Source organism: Carlito syrichta, unplaced genomic scaffold (assembly GCF_000164805.1).
Source record: "Carlito syrichta isolate Samal-C Ts95f unplaced genomic scaffold, Tarsius_syrichta-2.0.1 Scaffold315980, whole genome shotgun sequence".
Classification (NCBI taxonomy): Eukaryota; Metazoa; Chordata; class Mammalia; order Primates; family Tarsiidae; genus Carlito; species Carlito syrichta.
The window spans coordinates 155,211-176,546 of record NW_007260076.1 but is presented as its reverse complement, the minus strand read 5'-3'; the positions used below and the strand labels follow the sequence as shown (position 1 = coordinate 176,546).

Sequence of the window (21,336 nt, the reverse complement as noted above, 5' to 3'; positions counted from 1 at the left end):
GTGTTCTTCTTTGTTTTTTGTTTGTTCTTCCTGTTTTTTTTCACAGTGCAGCTCAACAAGGACACGGTATGCAAGCCTTGCCCGGTAGGCTTCTTCTCGGATGACTTTTCCTCCACGGATAAATGCAAACCCTGGACCAAGTGAGTGACAACAAAAGAGTCAAAAGAGCTTGTTGATTTTACTGAGTCAAGGTCTCACTCTGTTATCCAGGCTGGAGTGCAGTGGCAGGATCACCACTCACCACAGCCTTGACCTCCTGAGCTCAGGAGATCCTTGCGCCTCTGCTTCCTGAATAGCTGGGACTACAGGTGCATGCCACCGTGCCCGGCTAAGTTGTTTTTTGTATTTTTTTTTTAAAGTAGATGAGATCTCACTATATTGCCCAGGCTAGTCTTGAACTCCTGGGCTCAAGTAATCCTCTTGCCTTGGTCTCCCAAAGTGCAAGGATTACAGGCCTAAGCCACCACACCTGGTAAGCTTGTTGATTTTAAACAACTCAGCCTTCACTGTCTCGCCTGGGTTGAACTCTGTGGGGTTCGGCTTCCTCTTGAAGCCATGTTCAAAATGGAAAAAGTCTGTCAGTTCAGTATGGGGAAAATAAACCAGTCAAACCAATTTTTCAGCCTGATGTGTGACAGGAACTTTGTGAGACTTTTTAGATTCGACAGTCTATGACTTACACCTATAGCTTCTCTTTTCCTTTTTCTAACCTTATTTGGTTGAAAATGATTTATGACACTTAATTGTCATTCAATGACTACTCCTCCTTTCCCAACTTCCCAGCATCAGTGGTTTATTCACCTAGAGATGTGTGTGTGCCGTATATGTGCATATAGAAGACTTCTGTTTATAGAAATGTTTTCACACTGTAAACCCTGGGTTTTTTTCAAATAATCCTATCCTGAAGCCCTTTTTATATAAGCTCACCTAGATCTTCCTGACTTTTTACAGCTACATAGTATTTCATTGTTGAGATGTACCAAAATTTGTTTAATAAGCTATTTATTGATAGTCATCTAGGTTGTTTCCAGTCTTTTTCAGTAATACATAATGAAGACTCTTTTATATACTGTTTCACACTTATCTGGAGCAGAATTCCTGGGTCCTTTCACTACATGCTTCTTGTTGAGTACTAATAATTAGTGTAATGATTCTTTCTGTTTCCAATATATTCCTTATTAAATATGTATTTTACTGAATCCATGTTTTATGTTAAAGAGGATTTCCCATGTTTTTCAACTTTGAAAGAGTAGTCATCAAAAGTGTATCACTTAGCCATGATAACCGAAGCATGAAATGTTCTTTACTGAAGACCCTGATCCGCTGGCCATACTCTCAGGGTAGTTCTCAGAAAACATGGCAGGGGTTGCTTTTGTTTACTTTTTTGTCCACCTTTGTGATGTTCTGCTCCCCTGTGGAAGGTCTGGGAATTCCAAAGTCCAAGAAGACGTGGGTTCTTCTCTTGAATACTCTAGTACAATATTGCATTTGTTTGTTTGTTTGTTTTTTATCGATAACATAAAGCCAAAGCACTTAACTGCTGTTCTCCCCTCCCACCCCTCAGCTGTACCATCCTTGGAAAGACAGTAGAACATCACGGGACAGATAAATCAGATGTGGTCTGTAGTTCTTCTCTGCCATCTAGAAGATCACCAAGTGGTATGTGTAAAAAGAGCCTGGTGGTCGGTAGATGTACCCCGGCATGCTTCTGAATCTTTCCAAATGACACACTGTCCCTTTTCCTGAAGGAGTTCATCCTTCCCTCTTTCATTTCATCCTGTCTGTGGTCAGCTCAGTATTTCATTTAGATCAGTATTTTAATTCCAGATTTGTGGTTGACTTGATAATTTTCTACACTGAATTTAGGATAGCTAGTAATATATTTATGTTTTTTAAAAAAGGGAAGAAAGAAAAGAAAATAGAACTGCAAACATAAATTAAAATGCCCAGTCCTACTAGGCTGGGGTAGTCACAGTGAGGGTGTCTATGGTCACTGGCCAGAGTTAGCAACTCGTTAGAATCTAGCTATCATTATTTTTGGAAATTTTGTAGATAAAATTAATCTTAGGTACAGTGTCGAAGACTCACAAAATTAACAGGTAATGGCGGAGGCTGGCGACTCTGTGAGTAGGACAGTGCAGAGGTGGGTCCAGATATCAGAAGAGGTGGAATAGGTGACAAGAAGACTTCATGATGAGGCAGGAGAACATAGGCCACAGAGTGGCAGGGTTAACAGGTTTGGTCAAGAAAATGAGGAGTTTAAAGCTGATATTTTAGGAAACAAAAAAACATTAAAGCAGTCTGGATGTGGCATCACACAGTCAGAATGTATTTGTATTTATTTATCTATTTTTCGAGTTGGGGTCTCACTCTGTCACCCACACTGGAGGGCAGTGGCACGATCACAGCTCACCACGGTCCAGAGCAGAGTTTTTAACAGGCCATTCTGCAGATGACATTAAAAATAACCGAAGAAATAAAAAGCTATCCTTAAAAAGATAGAAGGAGAAGAAAGGTGGGAGTCCAGGAAACCTGGCCAAGCAAACTGTGCGTAAGATAAAGGTTCTAGCAATGAAGAGAGCAAGGAGGGAAGAAGAAAATGGTTGAGTCCACATTGTGTTATGGATGAACAGCAGAAACACTTCACAGGGTGGTGGGGGTTCTGTTCTCATGACCAGCAAAACCCTGGCACCATGTTGCTATTATGAGGGAGATAGAGGGGACTTCCTCTTGCCTGCAGAGGCTATCTACTGGGGATACTGAGGGCTCTGGAGGTAAGCCAAGACAAAACTGGGTGGCGTGGTGAGCATGACTAGAGTTGTTCTAAAGGAGAAGAACAGTGGTCCGGGCTGACCTCAGGTGGAGTGAAAGTTGAGTGAACAGGGCTAGGCTGTGGCTCACACCCCCCCAGAATGTGGGTGCTCACTGACAGATGCAGTAGAGGGAGGAGGGGGGAGAGTTTCCTGCTTCTGTTATCCCAGACCGTCAGCCTTGATTCTGGGGTGTGATTTACGGGGTTTTCTTTTTAAATTTAGTAAAATTGAATAATAATCTCTAACACCAGATTTCTCATTTTCTTCCAATACAGAGCCCCAGAAATACTTGCCCAGTTTAATTATTCTGCTTCTCTTCATATCTGTGGCCATAGTTGCCGCCGTCATCTTTGGTGTTTACTATAGGAAACAGGGGAAAGTACTCACAGGTATCGTGATCGTGTCTCTTGTGGTTTCTTTTTGAAAATTAATCCTAAAATAGATACACTTCTAGGTAAACGTTTTGGAAACTGAGTAGATTGTCCACTGGTTGCCTGTGGTGACCTGCTTAAATAAGTACTGGAATGTGTTTTCACTTAAACTAAGGTGAAACACCCTTTATCTCTGATTTACTGTTCTCCAGCAAAAAGAAAGAAAAATTTAAAAACCTAAAAATACAACATTGTGCCTGTTTGTATATAAGCAAGCAAGAGTATTCTAGGAATACTAGAAATTCAGAAAACTGATGATTTGAAAGTATGGATTATGCAGCTTCAGATATATGGGGGGTTGTGTTTATCCTAGAATATATCCATTTTTTTAAAAGCAGGATTTATTGAAAGGACAGAAAAGCTCCCACAGTGGGAGGAGAACTGAAGGGTTTGCCTGAATATATCCATTTTTAATGCACCCATTTAAAATGTAGATAACATTTTCAGGTGAATGGCAAAGGGAAGTTTTAATTGGGGTGTTACTTTGAAATGTGAATCTCAAATTATGAAAATAAGTTATCTTATAGTCAGTAAAATTTAGTTGCTTATTCCTAGAATAGGCAATCAAGTGTTATCTTGTTTCTGGGGAGTGATTTTCTCACAAAAAATTGTTAGTGTCTTTAAACATCATATTATGTTTGACTTTTATACTACAAAGCTTAAAAAAGTGTCATTTTTTGAAAGGATTCAAGGCTTCATTTGATTTTGTAAGGATGTAACTTCCCCCTTTAATGTTCAAGATATTCTCTTTGAAGCACCTGCTGGTGCACCATCTTTTTCCATCTTTAGATCATCTGTGTTTGTATTGCCCACCTCAGCTTTGTTGTGACTTGGTCAGTTCTCCCACGTCACATCCATGACTAAGGGACTTTACTGAAAGATTTGCCAGAGACGGTGTTGAAAGGTGATACTGATCTGACACAGTGGTCAATAAAACTGAGCCTAACACGGAAAGAAAAATATCACATTGTCTCACGTATATGTGTAGTCTTAAAAAAAAAAAGGTTAAAGAGGTGGGGTGTGGTGGCTCATGCCTATAATCCCAACATTTTGGGATGTCGATGAGGCGGGAGGATTGCCTGAGCCCAAGAGTTCAAGACCAGACAGGGAAACATAGCAAGAACTCGTCTCCACATACACACACACACACACACACACACACACACACACAATTAGCAGGACATGGTGGTATGCTACTGTAGTCCCAGCTATTTGGGAGGCTGAGATGAAAAAATTGCCTGAGCCCTGGAGGTCGAGGCTACATTGAACCATGATCATGTCGCTGCACTCCAGCCTAAGCAACAGAGTGCAACCCTGACTCCAAAAAAAAAAAGTCAAATATACAGAGATAGAAAATAAAACAGTGGTGACCAGGGGCAGGGGAAAGGAAATGCAGAGAGGTAGGTATAGGATGAACAAGTCTAGAGACCTAATTGCAATACGAGGACTAAAGTTAATAATATTATATTGTATTCAGGATTCTTGCCAACTTTGAAGATTTTAGCAGATTTTGCCCCCCCCACACACATAAAATGGGTAACTAAGAGAGATGATAGATATGTTAATTTGCTTCACTATAGTAACCATTTTACTGTTTATATATATATCCCATACATCATGTCGTATATCCTAAATATGCACAATAAACTTTATTTTTTAAAAAGATGTAGGAAATCATAATACAAACCCCTTATCCTTGCTTTATTTTTCTAGCTAATTTGTGGCACTGGATCAACGAGGCTTGTGGACGCCTAAGTGGAAATAAGGTAAAGTTAAAATTTTTAGTGCCTCCTGCAAATACTTTCAACAGGTAGGCTTACGTCGCCGTATTCGTCACATTCCAGGGGTACCAAAAAAAAAAGTAGATATATTTTAAGAGATGTTTGCTGTCATCAGAAGTGTCTGGACGCTGATGATAACCACTCTGAGCACCTCTTGTAATTGCAGAAGTCAAATGTGACTTGCATTCACCTCATTGAGTATTACCATTTTAATACAGTGTTGTCCTTTCTTAAAATGTGTATACTTTTTTTTGGCATCCTCTGTAGTGAACCCCATTGCATAAGGGGCACTCCAGGTGTGGTGATCAAACCTCAAATCCCAGGTTGGATCCCTCCTAACAAAGCCCAAGCCCGTGCTCATTCCAAATGCCCGTTTCCTCTGTCTGAAATTCTACTTGTGTCGTCTCTGCGTACATACGTTATTCTTTGAGTACCAATCTTAATTGTCTAGAATAGATTTCTAGGAAGAACGAGCTGCATCTCTCCTTGGCTCTGCAGTCATTTTGGTAACTTGTTTTTATTTGTTGAGTAAACTTTTTTTTATTTGTTAAATTATATTTAGTTTCAAAATTATAGGAAAGTAGTGAGAATAGTTCAAAGACCTCCCATATACCCTCTACTCAGATCCACCAGTTGTTTATGTTTTGTCACATTGCTTTATTATTTGCTCTCTCTCTGTCTGTGTGTATATGAACACAGGTGTTTTTTTCTTGAGCCCTTTTACAGCGATTGGCAGACAGTGTGCAGTGGCCACACCCGGCCACCGCAGCCTCGACTTTCTGGGCTCCGGCGATCCTTCCGCCTCAGCCTTCCAAGTAGCTGGAACTACAGGCGCGCGCTACCACACCCAGCTAATTTTTTGATTTATTGTAGAGATGAGGTCTTGCCAAGTTGCCCAGGCGGGTCTCGAACCTGCAGGCTCAGGCAATCCACTCACCTCAGGCTCCCAAAGCACGGGATTACAGGCTGAGCCACCGAGCCCGGCTGTTGTGTATTTTTTTTAAAAACAAGGACATCCTTAGATATAAGTGTAGTACATTTATCAAAATCAAGATGTTTAACGGTGGTACCATACTATGATTTAACCCACATTTGATATTAAAATGTCATTAATTATCCCACTGTGCCCTTTAGATCTATTGCCTTTGATATAAAATGTATAAATTGTACATTTTATATCAGTGAGCTCATACCGATTTCTCTAATTCTGGTCCTAATACTATAGAATTCTTTCTAATTCTTCCCATTTCCACATTTGAATCTTCCCCTCCCCAGCAGCATGAAACCTGTCTCCTACTATTCTCGACATATTTCCTCATTTGCTCAATTCTAGAACACACAGAAAGTAGTTTCAGAATTGCTAAGCCATACCACAGCAAAACACAGAACTACTGACTCAGGTTCAATATTTGTTTATAGTTGGTTTTGTTTTCTGTACTTAAGTTGAGGGTATATAGTTAAAACACTGTGTTTGAAAGCTATTTGAGTTTGCTCAGCCTCTGGCTTCCGTGCGAGTGTGCTGTTCATCTGAAACGCAGCTAGATTCATCTGTTTCTAGTTGTATCCCATTTTAGGGCCCTCCTGCACTTGGTAATTTTAAATAACACAAATAATGTGGATGGTGAAATGTTCCGTCTGTACTTGTTATGGTGGAAATAATTAGTATCAACGCTGTTTTCAGCAGTGTTTAGCCGCACGTATTCTAATGAGTTTGGGTATTAATGCCTCTCTCTTCTGAATTTTGATTGGCAGGAGACCCCAGGAGACAGTTGTGTCAGTGCTCACACGCCAGCCTCTAGTCAGCACGAAGTGGGTGAAGGCATCTTACTGCTGACTCTGGAGGAGAAGTCGTTTCCAGAAGATATGTGCTATCCGGGCGGAATTGGTGTCTGTGGGGGAGAGTGTGCAAGAGGTGGCCCCTGTGCACAGGGTGAAGATGCCAGGATGTTCTCCTTGGTCAGCGAGACTGAGATGGAAGGAGACCCCTTCAGGCAGATTCCCATAGAAGACGAGTACTTGGACAGGCCCTCCCAGACCCCAGACTCTTTACTGCTCCTCACTCAGCCTGGAAGCAAATCCACACCCCCTTTCTCTGAGCCCCTGGAGGTGGGGGAGAATGACAGTTTAAGCCACTGCTTCACGGGGACAGAGAGCCTGGCGGATTCGGAAAGCTGCAACTTAGCTGAGGCCCTGAGCAGGACTGATTGGATTCCTGTGTCCTCCGAACAGTATTTGCAAAGAGAGGTGGAGGGTGGCAATTGCCCCCACCGGGGAGCCAGCTCCAACTTGGCAGATGGCTGCACAGGCTGCCAGAGCCCTCCTGGGGAGGGCCATGAACCTCTCATGGGTTCCTCGAAACGTGGACCCTTGCCCCAGTGCGCCTATGGCATGGGCCTTCCCCCTGAAGAAGAAGCCGGCAGGGCAGAAGGGGCAGACCCCTCTGAGGACGGGGCTGATGGGAAGCTTCCAGGCGCCACCAGGGGAGGCACCGGGTCTGGAAGCTCCCCCGGTGATCCGCCACCTGCATCTGGTAAGTGACTTTCCTGGTCTCTCGTTTCTAAGCAAAACGGCCTGTTCTCGGTACAGGGTTTGGGGACAGGTATCACAGACCATTTAGGAAAGAAGAAACCACCATGGAAAAAATTCAACGTGAGCCTTTCCTCCTCATAAGCGTCTTTATAGAATGAGTTTGGATGTGGTGCATGTGTTCGGTTGTGCATTGTGTCCCCTCCTGTGTGACTTCATCATTTGCCCCTGGGACCATTTCTGCGTTTGTACATGCTTCGTACCCTTTTGCATTCAGGCTTCTCATGATAGGACTAAACCCCAAACCCCAGCATTGACCCCTGAAAGACAAGACAAAGTCAACATTGACCTCGGGACTGGCCGAATCAAAGGCATTCCCCTCAGTTTTCTGGTTTTAAAGCAACTTGGGCCCGCGTACATTTCCCCCAGGGAAGCTCTTATAAATTTTAGGAGGACAAACAAAAGTGTTTAGTTAATCCTTAATTAATATTTATTATGAGTAGTGTGTTGGTTCCATACGAAATTAATGATATAGTAAAACTGTCTTTTAATGTTTTATATGAGAAGTCCCTTTTATATAACCACTATGTATAATATATTCATGGAACCAAGCAGATAATTTTAACAATTTAACATCATTACAGAGATTTATCACTGCAATGCTGCTGGTGCATGAACAACCCACCAATTATAATATTATAACTTTTTTCATGAGTGTAAAACACCATCTGTTTTATTATATAGTTAAAAAGGACTTTGCAGCTGTTAATGACGGCTTCCTCTAGCTCTGGGAATTATTTGTCATATGAGGGGTCAGGGATCCCTTTGAGAATCTTCTGAAAGCTATAGTCACTCTCTCCAGAAAAATGAATATGTGGATATACACTATTTAAAGGGCTTCATGGAATGCTCCAACTCTTAAAAGAAAAAAAAATCCCATTCATAGGTCACCCTTCTCCAGAAATGCTTCCCCCCCGCCCCTTTATTTAGCCTGTAAGTCGTGCTAGCAGCCAGTCTTTGAATTAAGATAATTCAAAGTATTTTGGAAATCAAAGTATTTTGAATTACTATCTAATAGATCTGGATAACTAGATCTGTACCTTTGCCTCAAGGGAGTGATGGCTCCTGGCTTTAATCTGTTCCCCAAGCTTTGCGGTTTTACTGCAACACAAATGCACTGATGTATAAATTCTATAATATCAATTCTCAGTCAAGCTGAAAGGAGGAGATATGTTTGGGGATATTCTTCAAGGAACTGGTATGTTTCTCCTTCAGAAGACCTCAGGATTTTTTAAAAAATTATTTTTAGGAATTTCCATGACTAAAAATTGGGTTAGGTTGTTCATTTGCAGTGTTTTACATCTTTCCTGGCGGTTTATTTTCTTCCTCTTAGTTATGGAGACACACAGAGTACTAGTTATTTGGGCTGTGGGGGCCAGAAGGCTGAGGCTGCATCTATGGCAGTGACAGGACTTGGCAGCACTGCCAGGGGCAGACCAGTTTTGCAGTTGGTGACACCAGGAAAGTGACATTGCCATTGTGTGAAGATTGTCAGCAGTTCTTGGAAGAACAGTGTTGGCCAAATTTAAAGAGAGATATACAGAGGATGCCAAACACACACACACACATACACACACACACACACACACACACACACACACACACACACATTTTAAGAAAGGAAAAACTGTATTAAAATTGTAAATGAATACAGGTCGCGTTTGACTTCTGCAATTACAAGACATGCTCAAAGAGGTTACCATCAGCGTCCAAACACTTCTGATTACGGCGAACTAAAAGTAATACGTAGATAACATCTGTTAAAACGGGTACACATTTTTCTGGCACCCCCGGTACATGTATTTTTTTAGTGCCGTGAAACCAAAAGTCAAATCTTTGCTGGCCTATAAAAGAATTAAAACAGTGGCCTAGTCTTGTTTTTCATTATCTTTTATTTCCCCAGCACGAAAACATCTAGGCACTGAAGAAAGGAATAAAAAGTGTGTCATCAACTAAGTGGTACTAATTTGCAAAAAGTTTATACTGCTTTTTCTGTCTTCATCTGGTGCTTAGCCATGCAAAACATCCATGGAGAGCCTGCCTCAGTCGGGCACTAGCCAGCAGGCCAAATTAATTTTCGCCTGAGGGGAAGCAGTCGCTAGATTGATTTTTGAGACTGCGCTATTCTCTGCACCATTACTTCTACATGAGCAGGCCTTATGGTTTCTGGTCCAAATAGAACTTTCTCATTCCTATTTTTTTTTTTTAATGGTCATAATTTATGTTCCGTAAAATGTGTGAAAGAGGGCGGAGCTCGGATGAAAGGTAAAAGAGGGGCCTGATTCCATTTGGTCTCCAAAAAGGCCCTGTGCTCTCAGGACTGGGATGAGGTGGCCTTTGTTGTGGGGTTTTTGGATGTTTATATCTGGATGTTTTTAATTATTTCTATTTACAACCAAGTCAGGTGGCTTCCAGAGAAATGACAACGAATGGGGACTTTCACTATAGGGAAGAGTATCACCTTCTGTCCCAGTATCTTGTTGAGGAGAATGATGATTTTTCAAACAGCTCCCTAAGTGTAGACAACTTAAAAAAAAAAGGCTCAATGCTGTTAAGACTATTTTAGCAATGCTATAACTCTTAAAAAGCAGGGAGAATGATTAGCAACGACCAGCAAAGGCATAGCCAACATACTTTTGGTTATGTCTTAAATAACTATGCCTGAATTTAGGTCTTAAATTGTGCCTAATCTTGATGACGTGATGGTTGCTTTGGTTACAGCCCTCTCACCTGGAGATTGGAGCATTCTCACTGGATCCCTAGAGGATTGTTATTCCATATGAAAGATACCAACTGTTTATGATTCACGTGTCTATCACTGGCCAATGGCTTGGTTTTGGCTCCTGAAGTCTCTTGGTACTTCTGAGCAGGAGAGAGTTGTTTATTCACTGGGCCCACAATACATCTTTATGAACACTGGCTTGCCTATTTGTTTTTCCAGCAAACCTTATTGAAGGTCTACTGAGCCAAAGAGATTTGGAAAATCCTCAAAAGCAAGCAGGGTTTAATGTCAGGGAGAGACACAAAAAGTCATGAGAAATCCATGCCATCCTCAGCCTGTCCCTCTCTGACCTGCGGCCTGTTCGTAATGAGTCTTGGGGTCTTTCTCACTGAGCCTGGACACTCACCCCCAGCAACACCCCAGCTCTAGTATCTCAGTATGTTAAGTCAATAGATGTTTATATGCTCATTCACTCATCCAGTCAGGAATAAACTTAGATGAACAAGAGACCACCGTTACCTGTCCGTTTCCCAAGTCACTCTCAGCTTCTCACTTCTTTGGTCTACCCTAGGGAGCTGGGGAAAGAGCAGGGACTGGAAGGATTGGCACTAGCTATCCTGGGCACACCTAGTGTCCTAGGCAGAGGAGGCAGAAATGACAGAGCCAAGGTGAGCTGGTTTGTCCTAGTAGCACAGACACTCCAAGGAAGCCACCTGGAAGCCAAGGGTACTGGACGATGAAGACACCTGCCTGTCTCCCCATTTCTCCCCCCACCTACCCATCCTCAGTCCCCATCCCTGGGCCCACTCTCTCTTGAAATGATAGTTCTGGACCATCCATGTCCATCCTGAGAATGCAGAAAAAGCCCTTTCCTACCCAAATTTGCCTTCATTCTCCTTCTTTCCCCCAACAATGAATAGTCCTCTACTTCGAACTTTCTTCATACTCCTGTTAGAATGCCATCCATAACCTAGTGTTTCACTTTTAGCTAAATATCATAAGGGTAGATAGTAGTTCGTTGGCCCTGAATTTTTAAGTTAAAATTGGTATTTTATAATTTGCACATTTGGTGATAATATGCAGTATTCATTGGTGCTAAATATCAATGCATCATTTCAAAATATATGAAAACTCTGGTCACTGTGTACCTGCCTTAATTTAGCCCGTCCTGTCTTCTGTCTGTACTAATAAGACTTATTTCACAAGAATTGGGTCCATAAGACTTTCTAAGTAATTTTCGAGCATGATTCAGAATGGAACTATTAAATACTCTTTCCCTTCCCTTATCATCATATACCCAGTTTCTTCCAAATGGCTGATACAGAGCTTACATTTCCATAAAAAGGAAAATCACATGAGAAGCATATGGGTTAAATATAAAATAAGTTGTTAAAAAAATTCCGAAAGAACCCAATGCAGCCTGGGTAGCTTGAGTGTATTTGTATATATTTTTAGTTCTGTTCCTTGGAAGAAATTCTGCATGACAGTTTGGTATTATTTGGCATAATTCTTATGATTTAATATTCACATGTTATGCATTTTAAACAACATAATAAGCTTTTGAGAAGAAACATGTGTTTATCTTGCTTAAAAATGTAAATTCTGTCAGGGATTTAGAATTAGAAATTCTGTGTTCTTAGAACTGAGTTTGTTTTTTCTGCCTGAGAAATACAGATTCCATGGAGCCTGCTAAGTACTTAGCAAAGTATAAACAACTTTCTCATAATAGGACACATTATCAATTCATTGTTCTGTTGACATATATGCTATTTTTAAACTCTCAAGTTATTAATACCCAAATATTTTTCTGGTTAAATCAATTAAATATTAATATTAAGTCAATTAATCCCCTTTAAATGTTAGAAATTCTTCAAAATTCCCAATCTGATGAAAATCCCAGGCCAGGCGTGGTGGCTCATGCTTGTAATCCCAGCACTTTGGGAGGTAGAGGTGGAGGTGAGAGGACTGCCTGAGCCTGGGGTTCAAGACCAGCTTGGGCAACTGAGAAAGATCTCACCTCTATAAGTCAATTATAGAGCCTGATGGTGTGGGTCTGTAGTTCCAGCTGCTTGGAAGGCTGAGGTAGAAGGATCACGGGAGCCCAGCAGGTCAAGACTGAGATAGCAGTGGGTGTGCCACTGCTCTCCAGCCTGGGAAACAGAGAGAGAGACTTCAACTCAAAAAGAAAAAGAAAAAAGAAAAATCCCCAAGTCTTTCTGGCTTTCAAATCATACTTTGGAGTAGCCATCAAATACAGCACTATAGTCACATTGTGTTCAGAGACCTGTGAGATTGTTCTGATATCCTGAAGGTTACAGTTTTATCAACCATATTATAGATACTGGTTACTAAGGTGCTAAGTGCTTTATATATAGTATCTTTTTAGTTACTCACAGAAATCCTATAGGGCAAAGCCATGATCAAATATCTGATTGTGAAGCGTATACCTTCAAACCACTACACCATCACCTCTTAAATGTGCGCTCTCATTTATTTACTATTCCTTGGAGAATCCTCAGTGTGTCATACACTAAGGACAAACACAGGCCTGGGATAATTGGGTACTCCGGGTGAACCAGGAGCAGCGGCCAGGTCAGGCCCAGAAGGTTCCACTGTAGGGACACTGGGGAAGTACGGTGTGTGATGGTTAGCTGGCTTAAAATGAGACCCCTCACTTCTGCCAGTTGTCTCAGGAAGTTGCTGTTTTCACTGCCACTGACTCTTGGGGAAAGCCCTTTCTTCCATATGCTTCCAACTTTATTCTTCTTTGCAAGCAAAATAAACTTTAAATAAGGGCCAGGGACAGCTTTGAAGGGAAAAGCTGTCAGAAAAGCATCTTTCTGACAAAGGAGAGCAGGCAAGAGGGCAGTGACAGGGCCTTGCTTGGCTCAGTGGACTAATGGTCCCTATAAAAACCTAAAGCCAGGCCAGGCACGGTAACTCACACCTGTAATCCCAGCACTTTGGGAGGCTGAGGCAGGCGGGTTGCTTGAGCCCAGAAGTTTGAGACCAGCCTGGGCAACATCTCTACAAAAAAGTAGCCAGGTGTAGTGGTGCATACTTATAGTCCCACCTACCCGGGAGGCTAAAGTGGAAGGATTGCCTGATCCCAGGAGGATGGGGCTGCAGTGAGCGGTGATTGTCATGATTGTACCACTGCACTCCAGCCTGGGTGACAGAGTGAGACCTGTCTAAAAACAAAAACAGAAAACCCTCAAGTCGTTCTTATTTTTTAAAATATAGACTATTTTTTGGAGCAGTTTTAGATCACAACAAAAAGGAGGGGAAGGTACAGAGATTTCCCATATTTCTCCTCCCTCCACATAGGTACAGCCTCCCCCACCAGAGTGGTACATTTGTTACAACTGATGAATCTACTTTGACAAATTAGGGTCTACTCTTGGTACTGTACATTTCATGAGTTTGGACAAATTTATGACATGCATCCACCATTATAGTATCAAACAATCGTTTCACTGCCCTAAGAACTCCCTATGCTTCAATTATTAATCCTTTTCTTTCTCCAAACTCCTGACAACTACTGATCTTTCTACTATTTCCATAGTTTTGCCTTGTCCAGAATGCTGGATAGTTGGAATCCAGTATGCAACCTTTTCAGATTGATGTCTTTTACTTGGCATCATGTATTTCAGTTTCCTCTATGTCTTTTAATGGTTTGATAGCTCTAAATAATATTACAGGGTCTAGATGAACCACAGTTTCTTTATCTCTTCACTTTTTTTTAACAATTTATGAGTGAAGCTACTATAAACATTTGTGCACAGATTTCTGTGTGAACTTAAGTTTTAAGCTCCTTTGGGTAATTACCAAGGAATATGATCCCTGGATCGATCATACGAGGATCAGCAATTAAGTTCACGAACTCATCCTAGAAAAAGTGCTACGCGTACCTCATTACTGCATATCACTATGGTCACCTTTGAAGTCCTCCCCTTGGGAAGCTATGCACCGACACCAGCACCTAGTCCACCTATCAAAGCAATGTTGGAACTCTTTTTCTGGAATGGCCATCAGAGCTGTCATTGTATTACCCTTGATGTCCTGAATGTCATCAAATGTCTTCCTTCCAATATTTCCTTTGTAAATAATTTTTTAAAGTCCTTGGGGGCCAGATCAGGTGAGTAGGAAGGGTGTTCCAATACAGTTATTTGTAGAATACCAAATATAAGCGCCAGTGGCAAGTTCGCAAGCTTAATTGTCAGATTTCAACAAATAACGATGATGGCTCTGATGGTCATTCCAGAAAAAGAATTCCAAAATTGCTTTGATGGGTGGACTAGGCACTGGTGTCAGTGCATAGTTTCCCAAGGGGAGGACTTTGAAGGTGACCATTGTGATATTCATAATGAGGTATACAGCACATTTTCTAGGATGGTTCGTGAACCTAATTGTTGGACCTCGTATGGTAAGGGTGTGTTTAGTTTTGCAAGAAGCTGCCAAACAACTGTCTTCCAAAGTGCCTGTACCATTTTGCATTCCCACCAGCAAAGAATGAGTTCCTCCTGGTCCATATCCTCAGCCAGCATGTGGTATCTTCAGTGTTCTGGATGTGAGCCATTCAGAAGGTGCTCAGTGATATCTCACTGCTGCTTTAACTTTCACTTCCCTACTGACATATGGTGTGGCATTTTTTCATATGTTTATTTGCCTTTTTTTTTTTTTGAATGGGCGTCTCACTGTGTCGTCTAAGCTGGAATGCGATGGTGCAGTCATGGCTCACCACAGCCTTGACTTCCTGGGCTCACCTGATCCTTCCACCTCGGTCCCCCAAGTAGCTGGGACTACAGGTGTGCACCACCACACAATGTATCACTGTGTTGCCTAGGCTAGTCTCGAACTCCTGGGCTCAAGCAATCCTCCCATCTCAGCCTCCCAAAGTGCTGGGATTACAGGGGTGAACCATATCTTCTTTGGTGAGGTGTCCACATCTTTGGCCCATTGTAAAACCAGGCTGTTTTTCTTATTGTTGAGTTTTAAGAGTTCTTTATATATTTTGGACAATATCAGATATGGCTTTTGCAATATATTCTTCCCATCTGTGACTTGTCTTTTCATTCTCTTTAAGCCTCAGGCCCCTTTAAGCCATCTTGGGAAAGACTTATTTGAACCATCCTTCCTATTACATACTCCCTTACCAGGCCACCAGCAAGGGAGTGGTCACCCTAACAGCAGAACATCCTGGCAGTTCCTTGCACTCATCGGAAAGAGTTACCCTTCAGGGGCATGTATCAACTACAGAAACCATGGCAGCTGTGCTGAAAAGGTCATATAGCACCCACTTGCGTATGCAGCTTGCTGAGGACTTGATGGCCTGTTGATGTCGCCATCCCAGGCCTTCTTCTCTTAGATCAGATGTAAACTCTTCTGTACTGAAATGTGGAAAGCAAATTTTAAGGATTTATTACTTTTAGCAAAGACAGTTCAGGACTGAGGTGTGTTACCGGAGGAGGTTTTTACCAACTCTTCCTAAGCCTTGCTCTACTCTGTTATGACATTAACTCACAGCTTACTTGCGTGAGGAGAAGTGAGACTGTGGGCTTTACTGTAGAATTATATAGATGAGTGTTCTAACCAAAGACAATCGTAATGATTGATGATCTCAGCAGAATAAACCAAAGTTGGTTAGATTTCAGAGAAAGTGCCCTTTCAGTCTTCGAGACACGTCGTGATCCTCCAACAAGACGGGGATGGAAGGATAGTATTATCACTCCACGTTTTTCGTGAGTCTCTGTGTCCTTGGGGGTTCCATGAACGCTGATATTACTTTCTAGTAGTAATGACCTCATTGCATCTTTGCTACTTCCCAAGCATTTTCAAATCCATCATCTCCTTTGACCCATGTCCTTCCTGCCATTTATTTCACAAATGTGTATCATGTGGTTGCTTTGTGGAGCCGCTCCCTGCCAAACTAGCACGGCTTGATGACTGATGCTTATTTTGTACATGAGAAAAGAGAACTGGAGAGTTGCTATATGTTTTGTCCCAAAATGTCACCACTAGTGAGGGCCAAGCCAGGACAGGACCAGAGAGCTTTTGGACCCCTGCTCTCTCATCGTCCCACCCCATTTCTGACCCTCCTGTACCTCATCCCTGGATGAGTCACCCCTTACTCCCCTCTGCCCTTCTGAGACTGAAATGCCACAATGACATCGATGTTAGATTATGATCAAGTGCGTCTGGATTATGACAAGCATGGAGAAAGAAGACTGTCAGACAGTTTTTATCCTTGAAACAATGTCAGTCAGCAGAAAGGGGGAAAAAAACCAACCAAACAAACCTGGAATGCTCACATGCAACACACCTGCAAACTGATGTTTGTAATAAAGCCAGGCTGGCCTGCAGAGAGTACTCAGTCCATTCTGGATGTGGAGTGTTGTTTACTGGTATTATTCTAGTGGATGGTCTTTTAATCCCTCTCCACGTAACTCACAGAATAACTCGCAGCCTTCTTTCCCTCTGTGACAGGAAGCTGACTGAAGTCCACAGTGCACCAATCACTCACGCTGGAATACCCAGGCCCTTCTGCTCCCACCTGCTGAATGGCCGCACTCAGCAAAATCTATGGGTGCTCCCGATTTTGAGTGTGTGCTGATCTTTCTTTTCTTTTCTTTTCTTTTTTGAGATGGGGTCTCATTCTCTTACCCAGGCTAGAGTGCAGTGGCATGGCTCACCTAAGCCACCTGGGCTCAGGCAATCCTTCTGCCTCAGCCTACTAAGTAGCTGGGACTACAGTACATGCCACCACATTTGGCTAATTTTTTTCTTTTCTGTAGAGACGAGGTCTCACTATGTTGCCTAGGCTGGGCTCAAACTCCTGGGCTCAAACAGTCTTCCTGCCTCGGCCTCCCAAAGTGCTGGAATTACAGGCATGAGCCACCGCGACTGACCTCGTCTGCAAAAATTAATAGGAAATTCAAGATGATGACAGCAGAGTATTCAACCAAGCATGGGCCGTTCTGCGTGCAAGGCTTTGTGCAACTGTACACACAACCTGACCGTGAAGACCACTGGGTTGCCACTTAGAATTGCCCTTTACTGTGATTGGAAAATCAGTATAACTTTTTTTTAAAGTTTGGTCTGTACCAGTGTACTACCTCTTACAAAAGTCAGCATGAATGGACTTGATTGAAAGTTATTTTTGCCGGGCTCGGTGGCTCAGCCTGTAATCCCGTGCCTTTGGGAAGCTGAGGTGAGTGGATTGCCTGAGCCCGCAGGTTCGAGACCCACCTGGGCAACTTGGCGAGACCTTATCTCTACAATAAATCAAAAAAATCAGCCGGGCATGGTAGCACGCGCCTGTAGTTCCAGCTATTTGGAAGGCTGAGGCGGAAGGATCGCCGGAGCCCAGCAGGTCGAGGCTGCGGTGGCCGGGAGCAGCCACTGTACTCCAGTCTGGGCGACAGAGTGAGACTCCAACTCAAAAAAAGAAAGTTATTTTTGTCGACCAGGTGCAGTGGCTCAAGTCTGTAATCCTAGCACTTTGGGAGACCTAGGTGAGAGGATTGCCTGAGATCAGAGGTTCGAGACCAGCCTGGGCAACTTGATGAGACCTCATCTCTACAATAAAGTAAAAAATAAGCCAGACGTGGTAGCATGTGCCTATAATTCCAGCTACTTGGAAGGCTGAGGCAGAAGGATCGCCTGAGCCCAGCAGATTGAGGCCGCAATGGCTGAGTGTGCCACTGCACTCTAGCCTGGATGACAGAGTGAGACTCCAACTCAAAACAAAACAAAAACAACAACAACAAAAAGAAAGTTATTTTTGTCATTAATTGTACTTTTGATGAAGAAATACTTGAAGAATATTCTTGTGTGGGAATATCCTAATCTTTTTAGATAACTTTATATCCTGACTGTCAGAAATTTAAAGGCCTAGTTTTTGTCCTTTTCCATACCCCATGGCCCTCCAGGAATAATATTCTTGATTCAGTCTATGACTCAAAGGATTCTGGAACGTTTAACTATATCGATTAGGCAAAGGGGTTCAAGTTCTATTTTGGAAAAAAAATAGAAAACAAGAATGAATATAAGTCCTATAGAATAGTTAGGATACTAATATGGGAGATGTTTCTTGCCATGGGGCAATGATATGGAATGAAATTCTCAAGATGCAAGAGTTTACAAAATCTTAATGTGCAAGATGATGTCAAAAAACATCAGCTTTACCTGGGCTCAGACTAATGGAAGGTTCCGACAAGGAAGAAGTAAACAGCAATGGATTCATAACAATGATTTACTGCAAAACAAAACTTCAAGTTGTGGAGAACTCATATATACCATGACACAAACAGATAACGGATGAAGAGGATAAGAAGAGATTAAATTCACAGCCATGAATCAATCATGCAGTGGCTAGAGATGTCAGCTGTGTTGTCTTACATTATAGTGAGGAACAACAGAACCAGCAGCCAATGATGTAATATTAAAAAAGTAGAACCATGGCAAGAAAAATCATACTTCTAAGCAACTTAAGAGTACTTATTTTATTAAATAAACAGTATGCTTTTAATCAGAGCAGAGTGTTTATGGTATATACATGATTTTTATTTCTCACTTTTAATTTTTTCTGTGAACTGCGTAGCGATCACTCAAGTAGGACTTCTTCTGTGGTGTGTGCTTACTTCCTCTGCTGCTACTCTGGTAGAAGTTCTTTTCTTAGCCTTCAGTCAGTAGTTGCTGAATTAATTGAAAAAGTCATTTTATAAGTCTATATCTTCAACATTTTTTAAACTTAAAATATATAACTTATTCATACACTGATTATTTTTTAGTATGTATTAGTTGATTTTAGTTCCTTGAGGCTTTTTTTCATTAACCATGCCATCTTGATTTCCAGTTTCTGTTTAGGGTGAAATGAGAAATTGAAATATTTGCAAAAAAAATTTGAGAGCAAAATCCTTCTGGACTTTTAATGTTTCTTTTTCTTATCCTTTTTCTTTCATTCTCACCTCTCTGTGACCCTAAGAACTATCCCGTCTTCATATTTCAGTTCTGGATATTTCTGGTGATAATCTTGGCACGGTCTATTTGTTCTTGGTTTTCTATGGGGCAAGGGTAACCAGCTTGCTTTCATGACGCCATTTTGGAACCAGAAGTCACTCTTTTTTCTTTCTTTTAAAAAAAAGTTTCTTTGCCCCCGCTGTTTGGCAGTTTGTTTTTGTTTTCTTTTGTTTGTATCTTTTTGGGGGGGTTGGGGGTTTTTTTTAGTTAACTCATTTTGACTCAGGTCCTCATAAAGCATTCACTTTAGTTTTCATAGAAACTGCTCCCCTTTTTCCACAGGTACATTTTGCTGCTTTACATAATCTTTCATTGAATTTTCTGATGAGTATATTTGGTGAAGACAGACCTGAGAAATAACCAGGTCAGGAGTAGTAACAGCAAAGGGACATACTAGAGAAAGTAGACCCTAGCTTGGAGTACACTGTGTGTTACGAGCCCCTGCTGGCATGTTTTAGAGAGAATGCACTGGCTAGTTGGTAAATGGAAACACCCCCTCATGCTGATTGGGCATTATTAGGCAAATAAATCCCACTGCCCAGTTTGGAGTATCTCCCATACAACTGCCTACAGGGAAAACCAGCATGAGTCACAAACCTCTCTTCGTCACCTCTGATTGGTTGCTCACTCTTGAAATCTACTTTTTCACTGTGCCTAGGTCTTGGCTTCTCTGGAGGGACCCTGGGTGGGGGAGGACTCCCCCAAGGAATTTCCTGTATGCCAGTTGGTATTTTAGTCAGACCATCCAAAACATGTCTTCTGATTTTCGGGGGAAATCTCTTCCTAGGGAATGGCAGCATAAACTTCATTTTATTTGTAGAAACTATTGTTAAGCGGAGTCATCACAACAGAGAAGTAAAAAGGTAAGGAAGATGGGTGACCGGTGAGGAGTCCTTTTGATGTTCACCTCCCCTGGCCAGTGGAAAAGATTCTGCTCATGATGCTAAGTGTTGGGAGTTTCTAGATCTGTTTGCTTTGCAGCACTTATTTTCACCCGGGAAATTTCTGCAGCATCCGTTTTTAAAATGGAAGCATACTAAGTAGCAGGTTTCCTAACGTTTGCCGAATTATTTGTTTTTCAAAAGGTCCATTCATTAAAGACTCGCTACATTTAGTCACCTACAAAGAATGACAGGCCCCCCTTCAAGCTTCAGAAGGGAAGAGTGATTTATAGAATTTTTTTTTCCTGTTTTGTTTTCTGTATCTCTGTTTTTCCAGGAGAATATATATATATTTACTATTAAGGAAGTTTTTTAATCTCTGCTAAAAAACGGGGCCCACCTGGCCCTATGATCCTCCAGGGCTGAACTGTCAGGGACCTTCATGGAAGGTGGAAAGAATGAAGACACCCAGGGTGACAAAGGCCTCAGATGGGAGTCTGGTCAGAGGAGGGAGGTGGGAGGTCTGCTCTGTGACGACAGCTAGGCCATTAACGTGTTTGCTGCATATTGATCACACACACACACACACAACTTCTGTAAGGTCTGAATCTTGTCTGTGATTCTGCAATCCAGTGTTTGCTGCATATTGATCACACTCACACACACACACACACACACACACACACACACACAACTTCTGTAAGGTCTGAATCTTTTCTGTGATTCTGCAATCCAGTGTTTGCTGCATATTGATCTCACACACACACACACACACACAACTTCTGTAAGGTCTGAATCTTGTCTGTGATTCTGCAATCCAGTGTTTGCTGCATATTGATCACACACACACACAACTTCTGTAAGGTCTGAATCTTGTCTGTGATTCTGCAATCCAGTGTTTGCTGCATATTGATCACACACACACACACACACACACACACACACACACACACACACAAACTTCTGTAAGGTCTGAATCTTGTCTGTGATTCTGCAATCCAGTGTTTGCTGCATACTGATCACACACACACACACACACACACAAACTTCTGTAAGGTCTGAATCTTGTCTGTGATTCTGCAATCCAGTGTTTGCTGCATA

General features: G+C 42.0%; 1 protein-coding gene across 1 annotated transcript in view; it reads left to right on the top strand.

The window, feature by feature from the left end:
- TNFRSF11A (TNF receptor superfamily member 11a) overlaps positions 1 to 21,336 on the top strand; it is a 95,950-nt gene that overhangs the window by 15,177 nt on the left and 59,437 nt on the right. Inside the window, exons 6-10 of the mRNA XM_021706756.1 lie at positions 47 to 140; positions 1,565 to 1,659; positions 3,089 to 3,202; positions 4,958 to 5,010; positions 6,778 to 7,555. Coding sequence (XP_021562431.1) covers positions 47 to 140; positions 1,565 to 1,659; positions 3,089 to 3,202; positions 4,958 to 5,010; positions 6,778 to 7,555 — 1,134 coding nt within the window. The remainder of the gene's footprint in view (positions 1 to 46; positions 141 to 1,564; positions 1,660 to 3,088; positions 3,203 to 4,957; positions 5,011 to 6,777; positions 7,556 to 21,336) is intronic.